General features: G+C 40.6%; 5 protein-coding genes and 1 long non-coding RNA gene across 8 annotated transcripts in view; 1 reads left to right on the top strand and 5 right to left on the bottom strand.

Annotated features, from left to right (window-relative positions):
• Positions 1-23,031, bottom strand: part of tmem106ba (transmembrane protein 106Ba) — a 470,787-nt gene that overhangs the window by 28,187 nt on the left and 419,569 nt on the right. The gene's annotated exons all lie outside the window — the stretch shown is intronic.
• Positions 1,620-8,360, bottom strand: herpud2 (HERPUD family member 2). 2 transcript variants are annotated; one of them, XM_072393666.1, is made up of 9 exons: positions 8,257-8,360; positions 6,465-6,840; positions 5,616-5,693; positions 5,031-5,132; positions 4,670-4,827; positions 3,457-3,582; positions 3,005-3,322; positions 2,723-2,834; positions 1,620-2,456 (listed from the first exon to the last, which is right to left on the bottom strand). In XM_072393666.1, exons 2-9 carry the CDS (start codon positions 6,609-6,611, stop codon positions 2,262-2,264), a joined length of 1,236 nt encoding a protein of 411 aa, XP_072249767.1. In that variant the 5' UTR covers positions 6,612-6,840; positions 8,257-8,360; the 3' UTR covers positions 1,620-2,261. The 2 variants fall into 2 exon arrangements, with proteins under 2 accessions (XP_072249767.1, XP_072249768.1); XM_072393667.1 differs by having other exon boundaries at positions 5,031-5,129.
• Positions 10,467-12,299, bottom strand: pkdc (protein kinase-like domain containing). 2 transcript variants are annotated; one of them, XM_072393226.1, is made up of 3 exons: positions 12,245-12,299; positions 11,619-12,003; positions 10,467-11,232 (listed from the first exon to the last, which is right to left on the bottom strand). In XM_072393226.1, exons 2-3 carry the CDS (start codon positions 11,987-11,989, stop codon positions 10,641-10,643), a joined length of 963 nt encoding a protein of 320 aa, XP_072249327.1. In that variant the 5' UTR covers positions 11,990-12,003; positions 12,245-12,299; the 3' UTR covers positions 10,467-10,640. The 2 variants fall into 2 exon arrangements, with proteins under 2 accessions (XP_072249327.1, XP_072249328.1); XM_072393227.1 differs by having other exon boundaries at positions 12,187-12,266.
• Positions 13,138-18,610, top strand: ankmy2a (ankyrin repeat and MYND domain containing 2a). Its single transcript, XM_072393665.1, has 10 exons — positions 13,138-13,328; positions 13,644-13,708; positions 14,051-14,189; positions 14,297-14,395; positions 15,518-15,678; positions 16,294-16,508; positions 16,748-16,883; positions 17,067-17,195; positions 17,406-17,535; positions 17,648-18,610. The coding sequence occupies exons 1-10, from the start codon at positions 13,262-13,264 to the stop codon at positions 17,770-17,772; spliced, it is 1,266 nt and encodes a 421-aa protein (XP_072249766.1). The 5' UTR covers positions 13,138-13,261; the 3' UTR covers positions 17,773-18,610.
• On the bottom strand, positions 19,655-20,546 carry LOC140315621 (uncharacterized). Its single transcript, XR_011917272.1, has 3 exons — positions 20,176-20,546; positions 19,961-20,050; positions 19,655-19,866 (listed from the first exon to the last, which is right to left on the bottom strand). It is a non-coding gene; the product is annotated as an uncharacterized lncRNA (long non-coding RNA).
• Positions 20,966-22,234, bottom strand: LOC140315825 (leucine-rich repeat-containing protein 72). Its single transcript, XM_072393400.1, has 4 exons — positions 22,125-22,234; positions 21,963-22,036; positions 21,780-21,849; positions 20,966-21,085 (listed from the first exon to the last, which is right to left on the bottom strand). Exons 1-4 carry the CDS (start codon positions 22,137-22,139, stop codon positions 20,966-20,968), a joined length of 279 nt encoding a protein of 92 aa, XP_072249501.1. The 5' UTR covers positions 22,140-22,234.

Here is a 23,031-nt window from a genome sequence, read left to right as displayed (position 1 = left end):
AAAATGTGTTATAGAAGATAAAGATAAGATAAAGATGACCTGTTCAGCAAGAGCTTTTCTTTGTACACTGCTGATGCAGAAAGAAACGGTGCTGCTCAAAGCTCATACAGTAATTCACTAATCTGACAATGTATGAAGAGAAAAATACTACAAATGCAGTGATGAGTGATGGACACGTGACAGGGAAACCTATCGACCTCAGTTATGTCATGATGTGTGCAACATTTCCAGTGTAATCTCTGCAGTTTGCAGCTTGATTCTGTACCACGTCTTTTCTAAATACTGTCGCTGCGTCCTAAATCGCTCTCACTCACCAATCCCTACTCACAGCATAGGAGTTGTATGCAGAAGACTATATTCTGCTCTCATCATCATATTCAAAGAATTCTTTTGGACACTGCAAATCAGGTCAATACCATACATTTTGCACATAACTAAAAACTGTGTTGAGCTGTTTGCGTCACTTTCTGCTCTGTTAACACTTAAGAAATATCTCCATTAAAAGAAAATCTCCTTATTTCATGCAAGATACTTCTTACTTGCATAATAATGATATAAATTAATGTATATTGATAAGAAAATGGCAAACCAAACTTGAACACTGACAGGCTCTGGCGTTGCTGCAGAGGTCAGCTGGATTTATAGAACATAGCTATTTTTTTCTTTTTAAGTAAATTGGAGGAAACAATTATAAAATCCAAGGTATGGATTATTATAAAAAATATAGAAGCTGAATGAATATCCTCTAAGTGTGGCGTTTCCATAATTTTTTCCAGGGGTCTTCTGTGTATGGAGTAATGAGTCATTTTTCACTATCTAAACTCCTTATTTTCTTAGTTTGCATGCCTTTCTTTCAGTTAAAATATGCAGCATCGGGACAGGAAATAAAAAGGATTTTTACCTGATGATGGCAACAGATTAATCTAAGCAATCCAACCCTTAGTTTCCTCCCTCCAAAACAGCCAAAGTGAAAGACGATCCATCTGCAGCCTGCACAGCTTCAAGTTAAATCATAGGAATTATGTAAAAGGTGTACGTTCCCATGAGATGAGCAAATGACGTTCCAGCATACGTTCATCTTTTGTGATTCAAAAAACATGAATCAAGTAAGAAGCAGCAGTCGATTCTGTAGTTCAAGTGATTATCAAACCTGTAAAATCATCTTTATCATCAATCAGCAAACCCTGAAGAACTTGCACACAAACTTAGCAGAATTTCTTATTTAACACTATTGTGTACCAACATCTTCATAACAATGTCCTGGAAGCTTGTTGTTGGCAGCACACAGTCCATGTGGTTTGATTTCTGACCATTTATGAAAACTAATAAATGCATCAAACCAGCATCTTTGCACATCTGACCAGTAAAAATACTGCAGAAACACCTTCACGCTAAGATGGGATATTATTATTATGAATAAAACAACGTGTGTCCACGACCAGACTTTCTCTAAACTTAAAAGTAAAAATAGGGCAAAGGAGGCCAAGGAGTTGTATCAGCCCTGCTTTGAAACGTCTCACAACTCTGAGGGTGCACGTCATCTGTGAGTAGATGCTGCCACCTGCAGGATATCTGAAGAACTACAGAACAATGTAAGGAAGTAAACCACAGTCAAAAAGTTAAAGTGCTGCAAGATTTTTATTCAAAAAGCATATTTTCAGGAATTAAAGATGCATATACTTACATATGTAAATAGATATGTTCAAATACACAAAGTGGGAAAACAATGTGCTTCAGTAGCTGCAATGCCTTTATGCACTTTATGTGCATACATGAAAATGTCTTTGAGGATGTATCATGGTCTAAGGAAACAACGCCCACTCATTTTAGGGAGATTTTCTTTTCCTTTTCAATCCGAGTCACATAAATCATTAAAAAGAAAGTTTAAAAGGCATGAAATCATCACTCCTCAAAATGGAAGACGGCTCCCTCAGGCCTGTCGTCATGAATTCACCATTGATGAAAGAAAAAATAAACTTAACCACTGAAGCATTTACTCCATTAACACGACGTGACGTTTCTTTTCGTTTATTCTCGTACTCTGCAGTGACACTCTGCATCTGTGGTCACACTTCCGTTGTTGGCAGCAGGTTAGGAGTCTGTTTCTGACGGGCTGTTATTATGAGGTCTGGTGTAAATGTTTCTCAAGTTGTTTTTGGTAGATAGATTAATTCAGAAAGTTAAGACGAAGGTTGGAAATTCTGTAGCGCAGTACCTGCTGACACGGGGTGAAAGGGTAACGCGAGAGGCAGAGTGCCTTCCTAGTTGGCCGGGTGGGGCCGTCCCTCGGGGATGAGCGAGGTGAAGAAGGTGCTGATGAAGGACCACGCGGTGGTGAGGAAGGTTGGCTCTGGAAGAGCAGCAGCCGGAACCTGCGCCTGGGCCTGGGCCTCTGGGCCTCCAGCACCTTCTTCACCGCTGTCGTCATCCTCCAACCCTTCATCCATCAGACGTTCCTGGCGCATCAGTGGGCAAACACAAGCTTTTAGCTTTCCGATCAATTCTTTTTGTGCTGGTTGGTACATAGTCAGTGGCATGAGTTTGAGAGTTAAAAAGTTACTGTTAGCATTCACTAATGAGATGCAGCAGTAAGTTGGCACCTGAGAGATGTCAGGTGTCAAACAGATGCACATGCAAAAACATCACATTTAGAGGCGTTTATCTTCAAGGGGAACAAGTCAGACAAAAGAGCAGTGATGTAGAAAAACGCTCTCCAGCTCACCATTTCCTGCATATCCTGGTGTCTCCCAGCTTCTTCCTGAGGAGCGCCGGGCCTTCCTCCTCCTCTGAGGTTCTGCTGCTCGGGTCTGAAGGGGAACCAACCTGCCTGGTGCCTAAAAACATGAACACTCGGGTTTGAGAAGGATTTTTTACAAGACAAACCTGTTCTGGATAAAGTTGACTGAGGAGTTAAAGCTTTGTTATAAATGAAAAAGCACTGCTCTGAACACATATCTGTAAAGTAAATCTGTATTTCTTCCTGTGTCCTGCCGCAGAGACTCACAGGTAAACGAGCAACATGGCGCCGACCACCATCACGAAGCGACTAAAGGAGGAGTAGAAGTAGACGATGCTGAGCAGGACGCCAGCACGAGACACTGTGTACAGCCAGTCCAGCCAATCGCGGTTCAGCTCGTCATCGTTCAACACTGGCCCGCCCTGGGCGTTCATCTGGATGGGGTTGGCCGGCTGGTTTTCTGGTAAGGGGTTGTGGGCCGGGTTGGGGCCCAGCGGTGGCGGCACAGCTTCATTTGGTTGGGCGGGCTGATGGGGTGAGGAGGGAGGAGTGGTGGGAGGCTGAGAGGCGGCTACAGCTGCTTGACTACAAAAAGGATGTGAGAAGAGGACAAAGAATGGAAATACGTCAATCTCGGACCAAGTTGTAACTTGGATTAGCAGCCACAGTGAGGCAGAAGTGATGAGATTTGACCAACAACAGACTTTTCTTTCACTTACTATTGCATGTAGTAGTGGTGTGCGTACATCTGCTGCCACCACAGCATCTGCATGGGCATGGTCATGGGGTAGGGGGGCATGTTGGCAGAGAGGTCGCCTTGTAAAGGCAGTTGTGCTGCATTCGGCCTGTAAAAGGGGGTCGTGCTATTTGTTAAAAGCATGAATTCATTATTATTAAAGTTTCTGAATGTAATGTGAGATTCACTGAACTGACACTTGCTTTAACGTTCCACTGTGTAAATCTTTTTTCTCTTGCTGTTTGGTTAAATGCAACATGGAGAGCGAAGAAGAATCACCTGTTTCTCACTCTGGTGAGCAGCTGCTGACAAAAATATTAGAATAATGTACCAAATTTAAAAATTCTCTACTTGTATATGGCTCGGGCAATTTGGATTTGACCGTTTTCTTCCTCGTTGTTGTTTCTAAATCTCTACTCTGCTTCTTAAAGTAATAATCATCGACAGAGGATGGTGTTATCGAGCTGCAACTGAAGCTAGATAACAGAAACCTCATCCCCTGCTTATGATGCATAACATTATAGGATGATCAGTTTGACTTTTAGCACTTTATCATGTTCCTCACGGCTTCATTCAGACATTTATATGTATTTATAAGTGATGGAAGAGGACGTGATGAGTGCACAGTATTTGCCATTTGTGTGAGATTTAACAGTGCATGAGGTGCAGTATAGTATCAAACTCTTTATGGAGTCACATTTTTCTTAGATCAGGTATTACCTAAATAATTCGTACTAAAACACAGGAGCGGTGGATGGAAAACGTAGAAAATATCACTGTTGAAACTTGGTGAACAGTCTGTGTTATATTCATTAGAGTTTAACTCCTCTGATCACGTCACATTTAGCCGCTGCTGCTGTCTATTAATGTGGCGACAGCAGCACACATTAAGTTTCAACAGATTAATGGAAAGATGTGCTAAAGAGGAGCTAAAAATGTAGTGGATGCACATTTTTTATTTTGTGACATTTCAGAAGTTCTTTTGATTTTTGTGTGGAAACAGAACAGGAGGCAGTGGACTCAGGTAAGACTGGGTGGCCTTTACATCACTCTCTTAATCTATGTGAGATTTTGTTTTCTGGTTGATAAACCTTTGAAGTGAAGGTGTAAAAGGACTATTTCCGCTCCATTTTGCCTTTACTCGAGTGTGGTGCCTCTAACTTCAGCACAAATTAGATGTACGAGGACCTTCTTACCACTGAGGGACACCGGAGGCACTGTAAGGGGGGAAGCCACCGCGATGCCTCAGCCCATCATAGCTTCCTGGGACAGAGGAGGAGGGCGAGGAAGGGGCTGCCTGACTGACCGGATATGGTGCAGATGCAGAGGAGGGGGATTCGCTGTTGTTAGAGCTCTGTGACAAAATAGAAACACCAATTGGACTGTAACCAATCATTAAAGTACCAACACATGGAAAATCTGCAGGATTTGCAGCAGCCTTCACAGTTTGTACAAGAGGTCACAGACAGACATTCTGGGATGAGTGTGTAACCTAATGAAATGCTATGCAGGAGATCTGTTTACCACATCACATTTAAAAACCTGTTGTCTACTCACGCTGGACTCAGACGTAGAAGAAGTGGAAGCATTCCGAGGCATGGGCGAGCCTGGGGGACTATGAGAGGCACATACTAGATGCATCATGTGGTATTCATCCTGCTGCGGGTCGACAAGGCAAAGAAACAATCCAGCGATGTGGGGGTGGGGGGACAAGAGGACGGAGTGGAGGTTAGGGCAGCAACAGACGGGAGAGACGAACCAAGAAATAGAGAAAGCAGAAGGATAAGTGTGGAAAAACCAGAATTCAAACACAATGTCCCCCTTTGTTGGTAACCCACATCATATCAGCTGTTGTTTCCCAGGCAACCAGTTTCAGTTCCCCCGCAAATGAAACAAACGTCTACACAAGTGTTTTAAACAGTAAACTGAACATTCAACTAATTATACACAAACATCTCTGCATAAGAACCAGTTCATCAGACAGATCAAATTTCACTGATCAGGATGTGGGTGTGTCGGGGCTGCCTGGAGCTAAAGGCATCTTAGCCTTAAGCCAAACTTTACAACTTTGTATGAACATATGAATAAATCCACCCTTCCTTTTGCAGTCAGAAAAAAAAGCAGCATTACAGCAGCTTTTACCTTTCTGAGCACATCTCTGAGCTGCAGGTGGTCGTGGAGGAGCTGTCCTAAGTACACCAGCTGCTGGTCTGCCGAGCGCTGCAATACAAACAGCATCACACGGTGACACAAAGACAGTGAGCAGCAGCTTTACTGTGTTTTTCTTTGGCCATTAAAACTAATGGAAACAGACACTTGTGTTTGGAGTCCTCGCAGGCCACAATCATTTCAGTATTTTCTTTAAAACAAAACAAGGAAAGACTTGAGTAAAAATGCTGGAGTTTCTCTTGAGTTATTAGCTGGAAATAAAGCCAAACATCCACAAATATGTTTTCAGTAAACATGGCCACCTCCCTCACAGCCCAAAGCTGCTTCAGAGCAGAAAGATCAACTTTTTGTTGGGTGGAACACTGTTGTTCAGCTTGTAATATCAAAGCCACACTTCGTGTGAGCTGTTTGTGGATCATCTTAACCTGCCTGACTGGATCAGATTTCACAGCATACACTGGGTACAAGGTCCTCCCTTTTCCTCAAAGTAAAGGTCGTCTTTATGTGCACACGGTTTGCTCCTTCTTTTGAAAAATGATCAGAACTTCACACACAGGGAGATACAGACTTACAGAGGTCGATCTGAGAGGCTTAAAGCCAACCAACAGAGTCATGTCTCAGGATAAGAAGGAGGCATTTAAAGTTTCCAACAGACATACACTAACTTCTAGACGACAATGACCTGAATTATGTTACAGAACTGGTTCAGAAAGCATACTTTTCTCTCCTTTAGTTAATTAATTTCACTTTCTGGGGCTGTGATCCCTACTCCACGCATCAACTTCACTCAGACGTTAAACAGAATAACAAAGAGTTATTTACTGGCTTGCTGGGGTACACGGTGGAGATGTGACTCTTCAGCCTCTCCACAGTCCAGCTGAGGAAGCAGTTAATGGTGTGATCTTCATACTTCTGGTTGGGGGCCTTAATGACCAGGGTTACAGGACTATCAACTGCTCCAGAGTCCATGGCTCATATTACTAAAAGGGTGGGCTCTCAAGAACCTGTTGTGTCGCAACTCAGGCCTCACCTGAGGAAAAACCTCCCCTAAATGTCCTCCATTTTGGGCTGCATACAACACCTAAAACAGCCCTTCTCGTGAGTAGTGGGTGGGGTTCCTCCTCTAAAACGTCTGCTTCATTCGCAGATTCTGTTGTCTTTTCCAGCAGGAATTCTTCTGATGACACGTCTTGGATTTCTGTTACAAGAGAGAAGAGTCTCCAGTTAATTTGATATGCCTTCTGCCTACATCCAAATGATAAATCTGATGATTATAAAAGTCTTTTTTCAACTTTATGATTACTTTGGAGGCTGCAGCTTGTGCTGCTGTTTAACTAACGCTGAGTTATTTGGGACTTTGGCTGAAATAATAAATCAACGCTTGCTTGCGCATCGGGATCATTAAAAACCATGCTGCATACACTGGAAAATTCAGAAACAAATGAGTGTTTCCCTTCAAAAGAATGACATGAATGTTGTTGGATGTTACCGCATAACTAATATTTGTGACATGACTGTGTTAGCTTAGACACAGCGTGCTTCATAAAGTGAAATTACGTGGCCTGTGAACCGGGGTTTCAACGTCTATGCCTCTAAAATAACCTCCTAGCACAGAAGAGAGCAGTTCACGGCGTTCAACAAGAGAAGCCAGAAGACGGTGCATGTAGAAAATTAAACTAAATAAATACAGTGTTGGCTTATTCTGCTGTTGGCAACACAAAACAGAAGAATAGACAGAAAATGGGAGGAAACCACACTAAGTGGTAAAAAAGTCCTCTATTACATCACCAGATTTCCTTAATGAAATATCACTTTTAAAGAAAAACATTAACACATAAGAATAACACATAAATCCTCTTTTCAAGTTTCATGGTTTATTCTGTGGAAATGACACTAACTGACTGAAAGTATGTGGAGCTACAAAATCAGCCCACTTTTATTCATTCACGGTCATAACAGCACCTGTGTCTGTATATGTGTTGTTGTAGTTTGAATGTTTTGAGCTCTTTGATACTTTATATCACAGACTGTCTCACCTGTCCATACATTAGAAACCAATTCATTTTAAGCCCTTATTACGTCTTGTAAACGGCTTAAATAATGGTGCGCATTCACCTAACAGTTTATATAGTTAAGCGGGAACACTGTGAATACATAAAAAGGAAGTAAAATAATTACCAATCACCCGAACAGAAACTAAATGCTCTTTAGGTGGAGGTCATAAGTTTCGGCTGACACTTCCTGACACCTGCCATGTTGTTTCATAGTTAAACTGCCAAAACAACTGACTAAATGTCAGTTCCCGGGATCAGGCTAAACTAGCGGGGTTGTAGAACTATCTTCGCAAATAAGTTTACTAGTCAAAGCCTCAAAGTGAGAAACAAAAAGACGAAAATTACGTTTTTAAGGCAGGTTAGTTCGGGCAGCTCGATTTTTATTTAGACGCTTGTCATGAAGCCAGGGAGACGCGGCTAGCTTGTTAGCTAATGCTAGCTTCGCTGTGGTCTGCTGGCTATGCGGTTGGGCTAGCAGACCGTTACTGCAGTGACAACACATTGAACAATCAATACGACTTGAACCGAGGTTATCAACTCAAACTGCTCTGCTGTTGTACCTGATTACTCCTCTGGCTGCGTCGTCTCCTCGCCCCAGCTCAGCTCGCCTGTCCTGTTGTTGTAATGTCGGCTGTGGGAGCGGAAATCACGTGACCATTAAATTCTCAACAGCTGATCAGTAACAAAAATAAAAGGTGACGTGCAGCCGCAGGAACAGCAACAACAACAACCATTAATACTTAAATCAATAAATGGCAAGCCAATTTAGCTATGAAGAAAGGAAATATTTCTGGTTAGATGTCGCTTGTGATTGAGTGGTAATGCTAACAGGTGTTTCAACAAATTCTGTGACCCGATGATTTTTAAAAAAATCCCTTTTCATGATTTATGTCATTTTATTTACAGGAATAAACGGAGCTCCTGTCGGGCCATTGGATATATTTTCTGATGCATTTTCAGTTTTCTATTTTAAATTTGATTTTAACACTTTTTTTTGCTTACCTTTTTTATGCGTGCAGAGTTCAAGGGGCTCCTTCTACCTTTTTATAACAAACTTAGTGACAAGAACTGAACAAACTTATAATAATGATTTAATCATTTGTGTTGTGCAAGGTCACACTTCACAAAATCTCACTAAAAGTTCAATCATGTAGATTAAAACTGAACAAGGTCATGTTCATAGTTCACCATTTGACTTTCTGAGCTAAACTGACACTCCCGAAATGCTTTTGTTCGTGTTCATTTCTCACTTTTTTTGTGACCTCCTCTGAATTGACTTCCTCCCTAAGTAAAAATGGGTCCCATGGCCATCTGACATACGTATGTGTACATCTCTCCATTGATCCACTTCACTGCTAACCATCAATATACTCAAAATCATCCATTCCTCTGCCATACCCTCTAAATCTATTCATGAAGGGGCTGGAGCTTATCTCAGCTACCATCAGATGAGAAGTGAACATCCTGGACAGGTCGCAAGTCCGTTGCAGGGTCAACATTAACACCACAGAGAAAAACAACCATGCAATCGCACACACTTCAAGTTGAATTTATAATAATCAATCCACCTAACATTGATGTTTTTGGACAGTAGGATGAAGTCAGAGCATCCAGAGGGAACCCACACATGCACAGATAAAACATGCAACCTTCACAGGAACCTTCTTGCTGCGAGGCAACAGCTACTTCACCACCATACAGCCTACTCAGAATCAAACTGTTTTAGTGCGTGCATAGCTTACTTTATTAATGGTTTTTTTTTGCACAAAACATATTATTAAAGCATATTAATCAGCAAAAACAAAGCAACAGATGCTTCCATCTCATTATCAACATCGCACAAGAAATTATTACAGAAGTGAAAAAGACATCCATCAACAACAATCTGTTGTACACCAAAAATAAACTGAGAAAACAAGCCAGCATCTGCGTGATAAATTCTCCTCTGACCTCTCGCATCAACAAAGCATTTTCGTCGTGAAAATCTCAGTAGATCATCAGTTTCTGAAACACTCAGACCAGCCCGTCTGGCACCAACAACCATGCCACGTTCAAAGTCACTTAAATCCGCATTCTGATGCTCGGCTATAACTTCAGTGAGTTGTCTGACCGCCTCTACATGCTTAAATGCATTGAGTTGCGACCATGCGATTGGCTTATTAGCTATTTGTGTTAATAACCGATTGAACAAGTGTACGTAATAAAGTGGGCTTTGAGTGAATATTTATGAAGCGTTCTCTGACCTTTTAACTGGATAACTTTAAAGTTCAGGAGCTATGTGGTAACATCCACAGCACTGCTATCCATGCTCTAAGTGAGGCATAATTGCATCCACAAAAAACAAATGAATTAAAAAATCCATCTGTGCTATAGGTAACTTTTTGTGATGTGTTAAAGTATAGATCAGCAAAGATCATCAAAGAGTGGTAGCAAATAATCACCAAATGAAGTTTCTTATCTAACTAAGACACTGACCTTAAAATAAATAAAGTAGCAAATGATCTCTTGAGAGGAGTAAAATCACCATTTTTTTGGAACATTTTCTAGTTTATGCAATAAAGCCTTCTAATGAAACTGAAATCATTCTAAACATAGACTAGCCCAGCTCAGTTGTTGCACTGACAGATCAGTAAAACATCATTCTTGTGATTCTTCCATCTTATAGTTCTTAGTTGTTTATTTCAGTTGAAACACTGGCATTTGTCAACCAAAAATAACCATATCTTAAATCCAAATAGCTACACAATACAGAAAAGAATAATTGTTCACGCATTTTTATGAAACTTTTATTAATTCACAAATGATTTGGAAAGCACGCTTGACAGTACACAGCATAGGAAAGTGCTTTGGGTTGTTTCTGATTATTTTTCAGTATTTAGATTCACAGGTTCAGAACAGATACTTATTTTCTTATGGTTTTGTTGTAGAGGCTAATGATTACTGATTACTGCTTCAGTTTGTGCAGAACCTCTTTCGTCAGCTGTTTACTGTATCGGTTGACCTTCCAGTGTCCCGGCATCCATCCCAGCAGAAAACGATGGAAATCTGTCCATGCAAATGCAAACATCTCCCTCCACTCTTTTTCAAGAGCATCAAAGTCCATGTCCTTTTTAACAGATCCTTTCAGCTCTGTGAAATAGTGACCCAAAAGTCCTGGTACCCTCTTTTCACACTCCTTCTCCTCCATGCAGCTTCCAAGGAAGTAGACTACATCTTTCATCCCACAGCCCCCACCGACATACTGAAAGTCTACAGCTGCCACATCCTCGCCACTCGGGGAGAAACAGAAATTAGCTAACTTGGCATCTCCATGAACAATGGTCTTGAAGTGACATCCACTGAGTATCCTGTCGATGTCACCAGCGGCCGCTTTAAGTTCGGGGTCATCCATAGCTTCTAGCTCATCTGGTCGGGTCTCCAGGTGCCAGTAGGTACCAACAGGCCACAGGCCCTCTGTTGCCACACCCAGGAAGAGAGCATGAAAGTGGGCAAGCCAGCTCAGACAAGCTCTTATCTCTCTGTCCTTCACCCTGGTGCTATAAAAGATAACTTTTTTTTTATCTAACATTGAGAGAAAGCAATAGAAAATTTTTTTCTTTGCATTTTTTTCATTTCCCTGAAGCAAAATATAATCAGTCTGTTTCAGAATCAGACATTTTATCATTTCTTTAGGCAACATCTTCTATTTAACAACCAGCTCATGATTTTCAGGCTCCATCTGGCCCACATAACACTTTCCAGTGTTGTAACTTAGCAGTTAAGAGCCAAAAAGAGTCCAGATAAAGCCCAAATGTGTGTGCTATCTGCTCTATTTTGATTTTATAAATGTGGGACTTAAGAACAAGATCACATTCTGTGATTAACCACAGGTGAGAATTAAATGAAAATCTACTTTCACGTGCTGATTTAATGTTTTCCATACCTTCTCTGATCATAACCCGCCACATCCAGATCTTCCAGCACGATAAGCATCTCGTCGCCATAGGAACAGGCAGCCAGGCAGGCAGGGATGCGACAACTCTGAGTGGTGGAATAGTTCTGGTACCAGTGTGTCTCCACCTGGTAGGATCTGACTTTACGTCTGTGGGAACGATCTGTGTTCCAGCCGCTGGGGTGATCTGCCTCATCTGGAAACTTGACATGTTTGACAACCACAGAGGGCCGGTCGCAGGCTTCCAGGTGCAGCCGCACTATCTCTCCGTAACCGCTCCACAGTGTCTGGATCTTAGCCCCAACATGCAGAGATGAGGCACCACATGTCTGCAAGATGAGTTCCTGGTACTCTTGTTTCATTTCCACAGCCAGAGCTGAAACAAAGTGGGTGGGGGGGCACAGTGTAAGAGACATATTCTGGTTAAAATGTTGCTGATGGCCTGATTTACAGCCTAGCACAAAAATTCAGCAGTCTTTTTCATAAATATAAGTGGAAACTACTATTAACAATAACACTGAAACAAATATATCTAAAGGCAAATATTTGAGATATTTACCAATAATTCTGTAAAATATTTAGAAACCTTCACAGCAGACTGCATATGCTCTGTTTACCATCAGCTTCAGGAAGTCTTCTCTCCGTACCTCTGTTTGCGGTTTAAAGTAGCAGAAGGGAAATAAAGTGAGCCACATGAGCACCGTTGCCACCTTCTGGACTGGAGTGCACATATAGATTTATTAGTAAGAACAGAATACATCCTGGACAGATTGGGAGTGTGAGTATAATTTTGTATTTTGTTGTTTGAGACAATATAGGAGCACCTTAAAATCTTATTTTCATAGCTTCCTTAGCTAATAATAAATTATTTTTCTATTCTCTATTCTATTTGTATTCTAGCACAAGAGTGTAGTGTTAGGTAAGGTGCTCCAGACACAGAGCAGCTTTTGATGGTGATGCAGTCTTGTGCCACCCTGGCACAGACAACAGTGTAATTTCTTCTATGACAAAAAGTCCAATTTTTAAAGAAAAACGTTTACACTTTATATACAAATGTATACAAATACATATCTTAGTAAGATGCACAGATTTAAGCAGGGGTGTTTTACCTTTAGTTACCCTTGTAAGTTAGTTCGAATAAAGTTTGCCTTTGTCCATCTGTTCATTATTCAGAGATCAATTTAGATGAGAACTATTGACCATAGATATCACGTCTTCTCACGTGCGCCACTGTTTGAGGCATTTATGAATGAACTTTCCAGACTCCCCTGGATCTGATTATTTTTTATAAAGAACAATGGGGGAGTTCATGTATATTTCTTTAAAGTTTCGACGCTTAGTAATTTACTTTTTAATATTTTTAAAACTCTATTAGTTTGTAACCTTTATATTGATCTAAAAAATATCCTCATTTTTCCAGAGTATACTTTTATTCTGTAAAAGTACATTTTTATTGTGATCCGTGCACCCCTTCACTGAGACCACAGTGGTACATTCCTGATGACGGCTCCTTTTGAGCTAGCGTTCATTCCCGAGTATCACACTGTCAGAGCCACGGACAACATTGATTTAACCAAAAAGTTGGCGTTATATTAGTGTCATTGCAGCTTCATTTAACACTTAAAACCATCAACATGTCTGCTCCTAAGAAGGGAGACTTGTCTTCAAGCGAAAAGGAGCTATTTGAGGTTATTACTGCGGGTAAGCCTCTTCGGCTAACGCTAATCCCTGGTTAGCTTGTAGGATGAGAAACATGATGCTAATTGATGAATGTCAGCATATATTTTTCCCAACTGCCCTTTTTAATCACGGCAATCAGTTTAGTTTTCTTGTGTGGTGTGTTAGGAACCACAGTCTTTAACCTCCGTCATCTGTACTTGCAAGATAGAAGATATAGAAATCTCAACATGACCGTGAAAGTGTTGCACGTATACTGTAGAGCTGCACAGCAACTTGTGTTAAAGCTTGTAACTGTATTTATGTGTAAAAAAAAAAAATGTAATTTTGTCTTTTAAGGAAATGTTCAAGAAGCCTCCAGGCTGCTTGGCTGTAAGGATGTTCGAGTTAACTGTTTGGATGAGGTAACAGAGTATTTCAGACACAAGAGGGGCAAACTTTGGTTTACAACAGGTCCAATAGCCTGAGATTCTTCCTGTTTGGGGCTTAGAGGGATGTTTTTGTTGTTTTCCAATTTCCGATGGATTATTTATTCTAACAGAAAGAGTTTGTAAATGAGCAAAACAGACACAACCAAAACTTAACTTAACCCTTACTTAGGGGCAACATAATTCAGAATGTATGATTCTGCTAAAACTATACGATACTTTCTCTTACTTGATGTTTTATCCAATACTATTGTTTTGTGCAGTTTTTGATAATTATCAAGTCAGACAGATTTTGTTAGCTCTTTGTCTCATTCACAGTATGGGATGACTCCACTCATGCACGCTGCTTACAAGGGAAAAGCAGATATGTGCAAGTTGCTGCTGCAGCACGGAGCAGACGTGAATTGTAATGAACACGAGCACGGATACACAGCGCTGATGTTTGCCGGCCTTTCAGGTGCGTTTTGATGTAGAATGTGAAACTTGTAACATGTTTTTGTCATACAAAAAAATCTGATTAGATATGTGAAGGGGAGAGTGACTCTTGTTCCTCTCTGCCTGAAGGGAAGACTGATATCACGTGGATGATGTTGGACGCAGGGGCTGAAACAGATTTAACCAACTCTGTTGGACGGACAGCCGCACAGATGGCAGCCTTTGTTGGTATGTAGATATTTAACATGTCCTCAATCTCTCAGCATTTAATTGTTGTCAGATCACAAATGCTTCTTTATCGGTTAGAATATAATTTTCCTGTTCATGTTATATCTTGATACAGTTAACTGGTAAATGTCTTTATCTAAAGATGATTTAAACATGAAAATGGCACCTAACTCAGTGGATGAACCAATGCTGATTCTACACATAACAGTCAACTTAACAAAGAGCCTATTTTAAATAATATCTTAAGGTGCTTTGTTACTAGCAGCTTGTCACAAAGACACATCATTAGTTCACATTCACTTAGCTGCATCTACAAAAACAAACAAACATTGAATTTGACACAGAATAGTATTTTTTTGCACCATCAAGGTGATTCTCAAAGTTAGAGTTCGCAGAGTTATTAGCTGGGAACTTGGCATAATTCATCATTGGTGCAGCGTGTTCTGGACAAGTGGAGGACAAAAGAAGAAGTGTCAGGCCTAAAAAACTATCTACAGCAGATGAACAGGATCTGAAAGTGATGTCCTTAAGAAAGAGGAAAAAATCCAGCAAAGACCTGACAGGACCTGAGAGATGCATCTGGACCTTCAGCTGATCCATCTACTGTTGGCCCAAGACTCATCAGAAATGGTCTCCATGGAAGGGTGGCTGTCAAGAAATGACAGAAAGCTTGTCTCAGAGGGTTCAGGCTGTCTTAGAATTGTGCAACTCTAATTTTTGCCTTGTATATTGTACTTCCATTTATTTATATTGAAACATTTCAGTAAATTGTTGCATCTGCCTCACGTTTTTCTGGCAGTATATTATTGGGAATATAAAATATTGGGAGTGGCACCAGACTTTTGCACAGTGTTGTACATGGATGATCTCTTTAAAATATAGTCCTTTTTATAGCAGGTGGAGAACACTGTTGTCACTAAAAGGTTTTAGTTACACTATTTCAGATGTTGTGAGCTGTGGATTTTTTCCATCTGTGGCCTGAAAACTCAATAGGATGTACTGGATCAGCTTTAGGTTTAAGTTCTGCTGTTTCATCCATGTAATGCTACTTAGACCCCTTCTATCTTTTTTTTAAGTAGCATATATCCTTAAAAATAAGCCACCTCCTCTTTTCCTGCACAGGGCAGCACGACTGTGTCACAGTGATCAACAACTTCTTTTCACGTGCTCGACTGGACTACTACACCAAGCCTCAGGGTCTGGAGAAGGAACCCAAGCTGCCACCAAAACTGGCTGGACCGTTGCACAAAGTCATCATGAGCACTAACCTGAACCCTGTTAAGGTAAGACTGAGCATGCAGGTTTCAAAGAGGCCACGTCATAGTTATCAAGCAGTCATTGCTCATATCCCTCCTTTAATCACTGGGGAACATATCAGAGAACTATATAGAAATTTAATTTTCTATGTATAGATAGAAATGTCCTCGTTGTTGTTGTTATTATTAATTTTCAGCCTTACCCAAACACAACTACAAATGTTAAAGAGACGCAGAACAAACATGTTAAACACTGAAGGCACCTCCATACCTCCAGCTATGTGTTGTCTTAAAACACTTCTCTAGATAATACTTACAAAGATCTGACTTGGTTTCATCTTCATTGACTTTTTGAGAAGGAAGTGTCAGATTTCTTATTGTTAGTAATACTTTATCTTTTAAAATAAAGAAGAAGTGTAGCACACAGACGAGAAGAAATGAACGAGTGCCTGTTTACTGTTAGTGGTCTGTTCGTAATCCTGGAGAGGATTTTTTTTTGGGTGTTTTGATTTGTGAAGCTGATGAAAAGATAAAAAAAATTATTTATTTTATTTAGCAAAATAAGAACAAATGAATGAATTATGAACGAGTGAATTATAAAAAGTCTCTTGGAACTATGTGGATACTTGTTGTGTGTGCCAGCTGGTGATGCTGGTGAAGGAAAACCCGTTACTTGCAGAGGTCGAGGCTCTGGGTAAATGCCGGCGGGTGATGGAGCTTATCTGTGAGAAGTGCATCAAGCAGCAGGACATGAACGAGGTTCTGGCCATGAAGATGCACTACATCAGCTGCCTGCTTGGAAAGTGTGCCTCTTTCCTCAAGGACCGCGACGACAAGCTGGAAGGCCTCATAAAAAGGTGGAACGTCCCCTTCGTTAATCAATCATTTGAGGGTTTTTTGAAGATGGCTTGAACGCTTTGCGGGTTAATGGAAACCCAACGCATGAGTGTGATGTTGAAGAAGATTTTGTTCTAAACGATTCAACATGAACAAAAGCTGTGTTTTGTCTTGGTTAGCTGTCAAATGTATTCAGCTAGTTACCCGGATTTACTGTTTTCTGAAAGGTCTCACATTTAATTTCTTTGTGGTTCTTTAGTTTGCTGAAGGGTCGAGACAGCGACGGTTTCCCCGTGTACCAAGAAAAGTTTATCAGAGAGTGTATCCGCAAGTTCCCGTACTGCGACGCAACTCTGCTGCAGCAGCTGGTGCGGAGCATCGCTCCTGTGGAAATTGTGAGTTTTATTCTGATCAAACCTTCTGTGTCCTACTCAGAGGGCTTATTGTGATCTGAAAATGGAAGATGGATGTTTTGTTCGTCTTCCCGTAATCTTCCACGTCTTCCATCATTTTGAATCTGTGCTTTTGATTTCCGTGCAGCGACTGATGGTTTTGTTTTCCTCTTCACATCACCGCAGGGCAACGACCCCACAGCTCTGTCAGTGCTGACTCAGGCCATCACGGGTCAGGTCGGCTTCATGGATGCAGAGTTCTGCACCTCCTGCGGGGAGAAAGGAGCTGAAAAGAGATGCTCCATCTGTAAAATGGTGAATGTTACAGCCTTAACTTACAGAAGTTTTTTTTTTTATTCTTATTTTGTGCGGGAGATCATTGACTCGTCATTTTGAGTCACAGCGAACATTGTGTGCTTGGCTTCATTTCATAGCAGCTTCTGGTGGAGTTTCTTTCTTTTACCGACATGTAATCTCTGCGCAAATAAAGCAAAACTTACATTTTTCTTTACCTCGTTTGATCAGGTGATCTACTGTGACCAGTTCTGCCAAAAAATGCACTGGTTCACCCACAAGAAAGTTTGTAAGAAGCTCCAAGAGCAGCGAGAAAAGCAGGAAGCAGAAGCAGCCAAACTGAGGATGCAGCAGAGCAAAGGTAATTCATCTACAGGCAAAACATCTTATTCATATAGCACCAAATGTCCTCTCAAGGCACTTCAAAGATATAGTCCAATTCTAATCCACTGAACTGACGTCTTGTGTTTCAGAGGAGAGTGAAGCTGTGCAGGAGGCCACGGACTCCATGCAGGAGCTCTCAGTGGAGACCAGCAGTGAGGTCGGCCCCTTGGACTCTGCCGCAGACTCCTCTGCCATCCCAGCTGCTGACAACTGAGGAACATCTTAACACTCGATGACAGCGGCCGCCTTCTCCACGATGCATCCATCTGGCCCGGACAGAAACTGGCACGAAGAGGGAAAGCAGACATCGTCTGGGAGGAGAAAAGAATCCATATTTATTATCAGCCTGAGACTTCGACACCAGATGAAGAAGCATTGTGCCACAGCCGTCATCTTTTCGTCCATTTTCAAATGATGTTGTCATTTGTGAATGTAAATACTACATAAGTTAATCTTTTGGAGGAGTTGAGAGAAATGTGAAGAGCTCAACGGTTCCCATCCATGATGGAGCGAAAATCTGCCTTAAGAAACTGTAGCGAACTGCAGGAAAGAAGTGACTGTGTAGCCAATCAGAATGGTCTGTTTGCAATGCACCTGATTGTTATCCAGATGTTTTTATACCCACAGCGTCGGTGTGTGGATGGCACGGCTGCTCAACGTTGACCAAAAATGTGTGATATTTTTTAAATGTGAATGGTGAAAAGATGAGTTTATTTTAGTGTGTTGTAAATGATGTCACTGCTCAGGATGTTTTTCACATTAGAACTAAATTCAAATGTTTTCCCTTAAATTGAAGCATCATTGCATCGCGCACAGCACGGTAACACCTGTCGGTTTGTTTTGAAGAATACGATCACTTTAATTTTGGTATTTATTGTTGTGCAGCTTGAACGGACAGAGAAGCTGAAGTCAAACATCATGTCCAGTGTGTGTGTGTGTGTGTGTGTGTGTGTGCGTTCTGAACGCTGATGAGTTCCAGTGCGTCAACAGACCTGATCCCATCTCCAGTAAATAAAGACCAACTTCAGCACCAATTTTCTGAGTCGATTTTCATCTTTGACTGGCATGCTCCTTATTTTTCCAGTGTTTCTTTGTCTCTGTGTGATGGTTTGATCTGAGAGGACCACAAAGCCAAAGGGTGTCTTGTTTAGCAGAAACATCTGTACATTTGAATGGAGCGGATCATGGGCGGGTATTAAAACAATGGAGCGACTACATGTTAGAAGCATGTTCCAGCACTTTACACAGAAAACTGATGCAGGTCTGTGACGCAGTGATTTTATTCACGGCTAATTAGTTTCTCTACTAGTTTAATGTTGGTCTCTTCCTGTTAATTATACATCCACAACCAGTTTCCGTCTTATTTCTGGCTTAGTTCTGTGTTAGTAACCAAATTAATCTATCTGCGAGTGATACATTTGAATCTCTTTTTAATCTTATTTGATCTCCTGTCATAGTTTCTAATTGTTGTTGATCATTTTGCACATTGATGGACATTCAGGTCTCTTTATTTGAAACTTTCTGAACATTTTTAATCCAATATTCATATTTTTTGTTTGAAATGGTTTCCCATTTTGCATTATTTTGGCTCTATTGCATTTCATTCAGCTTGTTTTATATCATTTTGAGCATTTGCATAAAATTGTGGTAATTAATAATGTTTCTGGTCTTATGTGATGCTTTTTAATCTATTGAATATAATTTTACTAAATTTGAATCATATCTTTGTCATTTCTATTATTTGGTGATTTATTTCGGTTGTTAACATATTTGGCTCCTTTTGCAGCACATTTTGACCATCTGGTGACTGATTTAGGTCATTTGCACAGCTCTGTGGGCATTTTTCACATTGTGCATGTAATGTGAAGGGTTTACTCATAACAGCAGATTGTCTCAGAGCTTCTTTCAGCTCATTGTTTGGTTCACACTCACTGTTCTCACCAGCGTTTGCAGCCGTTTTCTGTTGCCTGCCAGGTGGCCCAAAAATACGACTTGATGCAGGTTTAAGTTTTTGATGCTAAAAGCTGGAGAGATGGCATTTCATACGGAGGTTTAAGCAGTATCTTGACTTTAACAGCGTCTTAGTTTGCCTTTTTATTGTGAAACACTTCGAGAATCCTGCAGAGACACTAAGAAAGTGGAGGAAATCTCTGTAATGACTGCTGGGACTAAATGCTGAATCAAATGCAGATCTTCTCTTTCTTTGTGGGCTACTTTTTCTGTCTGCCAAAGGCCACCGACTGGAGAACACGATGATGATCCTGGTTGAAAATCAGGAAAGATCTTTTCCTCTCTGATGATTTCAATTCTGACAACACAACAAACACAGAAAAAAAAGGAAAAATTTAAGATTTTGTCAAGCATTGGTCAGAAAAGTCCTTCTGAGTGTATGTAAACCGTACCTTTTTTGTCTAAGATTTGGATCGATGGTAAGCAGTGGATTACATGGTTGCGATACCCAGGTTCATGAGACATGGGATTCAGGAAAAAAGCTGCAGTTTGAAAAAGAAAATATCGTCACATCTCAGTATCTGCAGGTTGATGTGAGATCCTTGCAGAGGCCTTTTCCTGCCCTGGAGGGCGGTCTTTAATACGGGTCTCACAGTTTGTCACTCACTGGCGTTTTGAAGCTGCTGCATCCTCCTCAGCTCATGCATCGTGTCCGCCAACCCTCTGATCTGGTTATTGTGGAGATACAGGAGTCGAAGGCAGGTCAGGTGATTTAGGGCACCTGTGTGAGAGGCAGAAATGAAAAATTACAACAGACACGATGATTTGTCTTCTACAACAAAGCTAGTTATGCTGAGCTCATGTGGTTTTCATTTCCCCACAGAACATTTCACATGGAAAAGATGTTCAAGGTAAATGTTACTCTTTTTCTTCACTACATCTGTTTGGCAGCTCAAATTAATGAAAACATCCAAGACATTTTTGAGGATTAAACAAGGGGTTCCCAAACTATAATTCAAAAGGAAAACTCCACTTGAGCAGGCTATTTTTGCTCTCATTGCCTAAAATATGAGCAATTGTCCATGAGCTGCTGTACTCCTCTAAATAGCATTAATAAGTCCAAAGAAGTAAAGTATTTAGTTGGTAACAAAACGGCACAGATCAGTGTAGGAAATGATTTTTCCCAACATAATTCAGTATTGATCAGCCCTTAGTTTTCTACTTGTACAAATAGTGCTTTAGAATAGTTTACTCTAAAAGGAATGGAGTGTTTTTACATTGTTTTTAGGTATCTTAAATCAAAAACTCAAATCCACCACCTCCCTTATGCGATCTAAAAGCCGCTTTGTGTGCCCCCAGAAAATCTGTCAACAAGTATTCTGTACTGCTTAACATGCATCTGAAGTCCCCAAAAATACAGTTAGCTGTAGATTTTAAGACATAGGTTCTACACACCATTAAAATCCATCATACTTATACTCAAATAAAGTTGAATCTTTCACAGATTTGATGCTATTATGTTGAAGGTAAAGTTCAGTCAAGCAGCAGTTGAGGGAACTACAGCTGAGCTCTCTGATCTGGAAGAATTAGAGTAGGAATGAAATCACCCTCCACTCAGTTTAACTCTCAGAAAACATACTGCCGTTGAAGTGCATGTGATACTGAATGATGGGAGTGCCATAAAAATAACACATCTGTTAACCTGTAAGAAAAAAATTTGGAAACACTAAGAATTAGATAAATAAATGTGGAAATAACCAATCATGTTTTCTTTAATGTCATTTATTTACTTTTACTCCCTTTTTTCACAATTTTGTCTGTGCTGTGTCCTCAGACTTTTGCTCTGAGCCACTCAGTTTTCAGCATGTTACCTCATAACTTACCTTGTTGCATGAGGAAACTACTTTTCCCCCTTTTCACCTTAACCTCCAAATCTTTTTCTGAACACGTGTGAGGCAAGAAATAAGCTGCAGAATAAGTAGTATAACCTCAACTCATGTTACATGTACAGGAGCTGGGTTCAAAGTGTATCTGCAGTTAAGAATCTGATGTGACCGTTACAGCAGAATCAGAACAAACTTATTATTCAGATCCTGTAGATGTAACAAAGATGCATGAGACACCTGATTGGCTTAGAGCAAAATCAATAGAGAAAAGCACACACACATACACACAAACAGGGGGATAAAAAAAAGAGTATGAAACAAAGTAAATGGAAAAAACAACATTTTTACTTAAAAGTCTTATTCTTAGAGTTTCATGGAAGGTTACCTTGTTATCGCTCAGCCACAGCTTCCTCAGAAAGCAAAATCTCGAGAAATCAGAAACACTGGAGAGTTGTCTACACGACAAAAGGGCAGACATTCAAAGTACAGTCTTCAACTTGGCTCCTTTGTGTGAAAGTACTCATATTACATGCTGGAGTTATTTGTGTAAGCAATAGCTTTTTCTTACTTTTTGGCGAGACTAAGCTGGCAAACATCCTTGTCCCTCTTTATTCCACGCCTCTGGAGAGAGTCTTTGATGTCCTGTGTTTGACGAGAGGAGAGTCTCAGAGGATTACATGCATGTGCAGTGAAAATGCTGACAGTGTTTGTTTTAGATAAAGTTGTTCACCTCAGTCACCTCCATTGTCTGCCACTTCTCCAGAGCAGTCACAGTGGTTGCCAGGAAACTCCTGCCATGCCAGGAACCATAACAAACAGAAGATGAGTGTTCTCTTTTATCCAAAAAATTACATAACTTATCTGTGGACTCTGTAATGGTTTTGGGAGATTATTTATGTTTGATGATACTTGTACATTTTAATCTTAGCCTGCAACACTTACCGGTATGTGAGAAAGATGTCCAGCAGAGGGCAGTGTTGATAAGCAAAGCCAGTTATTTGTCCCACAGTTCCTAAATGTCAGCAGTGAAGATCCAAAATATTGTCACATAGCTTTATCCTCCAAAGGCGAAGAGTCGGTTTAAAAATACAGAAACTGGCTCATTAACTTCCTTTGTAAAAGGAGGAAATTGTTATACAAACTATGAACTCGGTGCAAAAATATCAAAATATGGCTTCGAAAGAAGGGACAGAAATCAGCTGCACATTTAATCCGTGGCCAGAAATGCTTTATTGACTTGCAATGTGTTGATCCCACTCAGATTTGTTTTTGCAGAATGAACACCACACACGTCATGCACCATTGCAGGCTCTATGGTGGTGGGAAAATGTTTGAATGAACTTGTTTGAGCCTAAATAATTAAATCAAATCTACAGAAAAATTATGATATCATATCATTATAATTTAATTATATTCTCACACATCTATAGAGGACAATACCAAGATATTGAAAGCATGACAAATATCAGGAATCTGCCATGAGGGAAAACAAACATTAGGAGCCCAGAAGAAAAGACCACCAATCACGGCTACCCCTACTGTAACCATGGTTACTTGGTTGAATGGCATGACAGCCGCAGGCGTGGCTTTTAAAGAGGAGCTGAAGCAAAGCAGAGAGGGAGGAAAAGGAACCTGTG

The sequence above is a fragment of the Leuresthes tenuis genome, unplaced genomic scaffold (assembly GCF_036924035.1).
Source record: "Leuresthes tenuis unplaced genomic scaffold, fLeuTen1.0.hap1 SCAF_10, whole genome shotgun sequence".
Lineage (NCBI taxonomy): Eukaryota > Metazoa > Chordata > Actinopteri > Atheriniformes > Atherinopsidae > Leuresthes > Leuresthes tenuis.
This window is presented reverse-complemented; position numbering and strand designations above follow the sequence as displayed.

Coding starts and splice junctions, on each gene's coding strand:
- herpud2 (XM_072393666.1), bottom strand. CDS start 6,611: ATGGACTCTGGAGCAGTTGATAGTCCTGTAACCCTGGTCATTAAGGCC. Junction 5,694..6,464: donor CCGTGTACCCCAGCAAGCCA/GTAAATAACTCT, acceptor TTTGTATTGCAG/CGCTCGGCAGACCAGCAGCT. Junction 2,835..3,004: donor GCCATGTTGCTCGTTTACCT/GTGAGTCTCTGC, acceptor TCATGTTTTTAG/GCACCAGGCAGGTTGGTTCC.
- pkdc (XM_072393226.1), bottom strand. CDS start 11,989: ATGAAACAAGAGTACCAGGAACTCATCTTGCAGACATGTGGTGCCTCA. Junction 11,233..11,618: donor GCGGGTTATGATCAGAGAAG/GTATGGAAAACA, acceptor TATCTTTTATAG/CACCAGGGTGAAGGACAGAG.
- LOC140315825 (XM_072393400.1), bottom strand. Junction 21,850..21,962: donor CAGCTTAGTCTCGCCAAAAA/GTAAGAAAAAGC, acceptor TTTGTCGTGTAG/ACAACTCTCCAGTGTTTCTG. Junction 21,086..21,779: donor TGTGGCTGAGCGATAACAAG/GTAACCTTCCAT, acceptor TAATTCTTCCAG/ATCAGAGAGCTCAGCTGTAG.
- ankmy2a (XM_072393665.1), top strand. CDS start 13,262: ATGTCTGCTCCTAAGAAGGGAGACTTGTCTTCAAGCGAAAAGGAGCTA. Junction 13,329..13,643: donor ATTTGAGGTTATTACTGCGG/GTAAGCCTCTTC, acceptor TTGTCTTTTAAG/GAAATGTTCAAGAAGCCTCC. Junction 17,196..17,405: donor GATGCTCCATCTGTAAAATG/GTGAATGTTACA, acceptor TCGTTTGATCAG/GTGATCTACTGTGACCAGTT.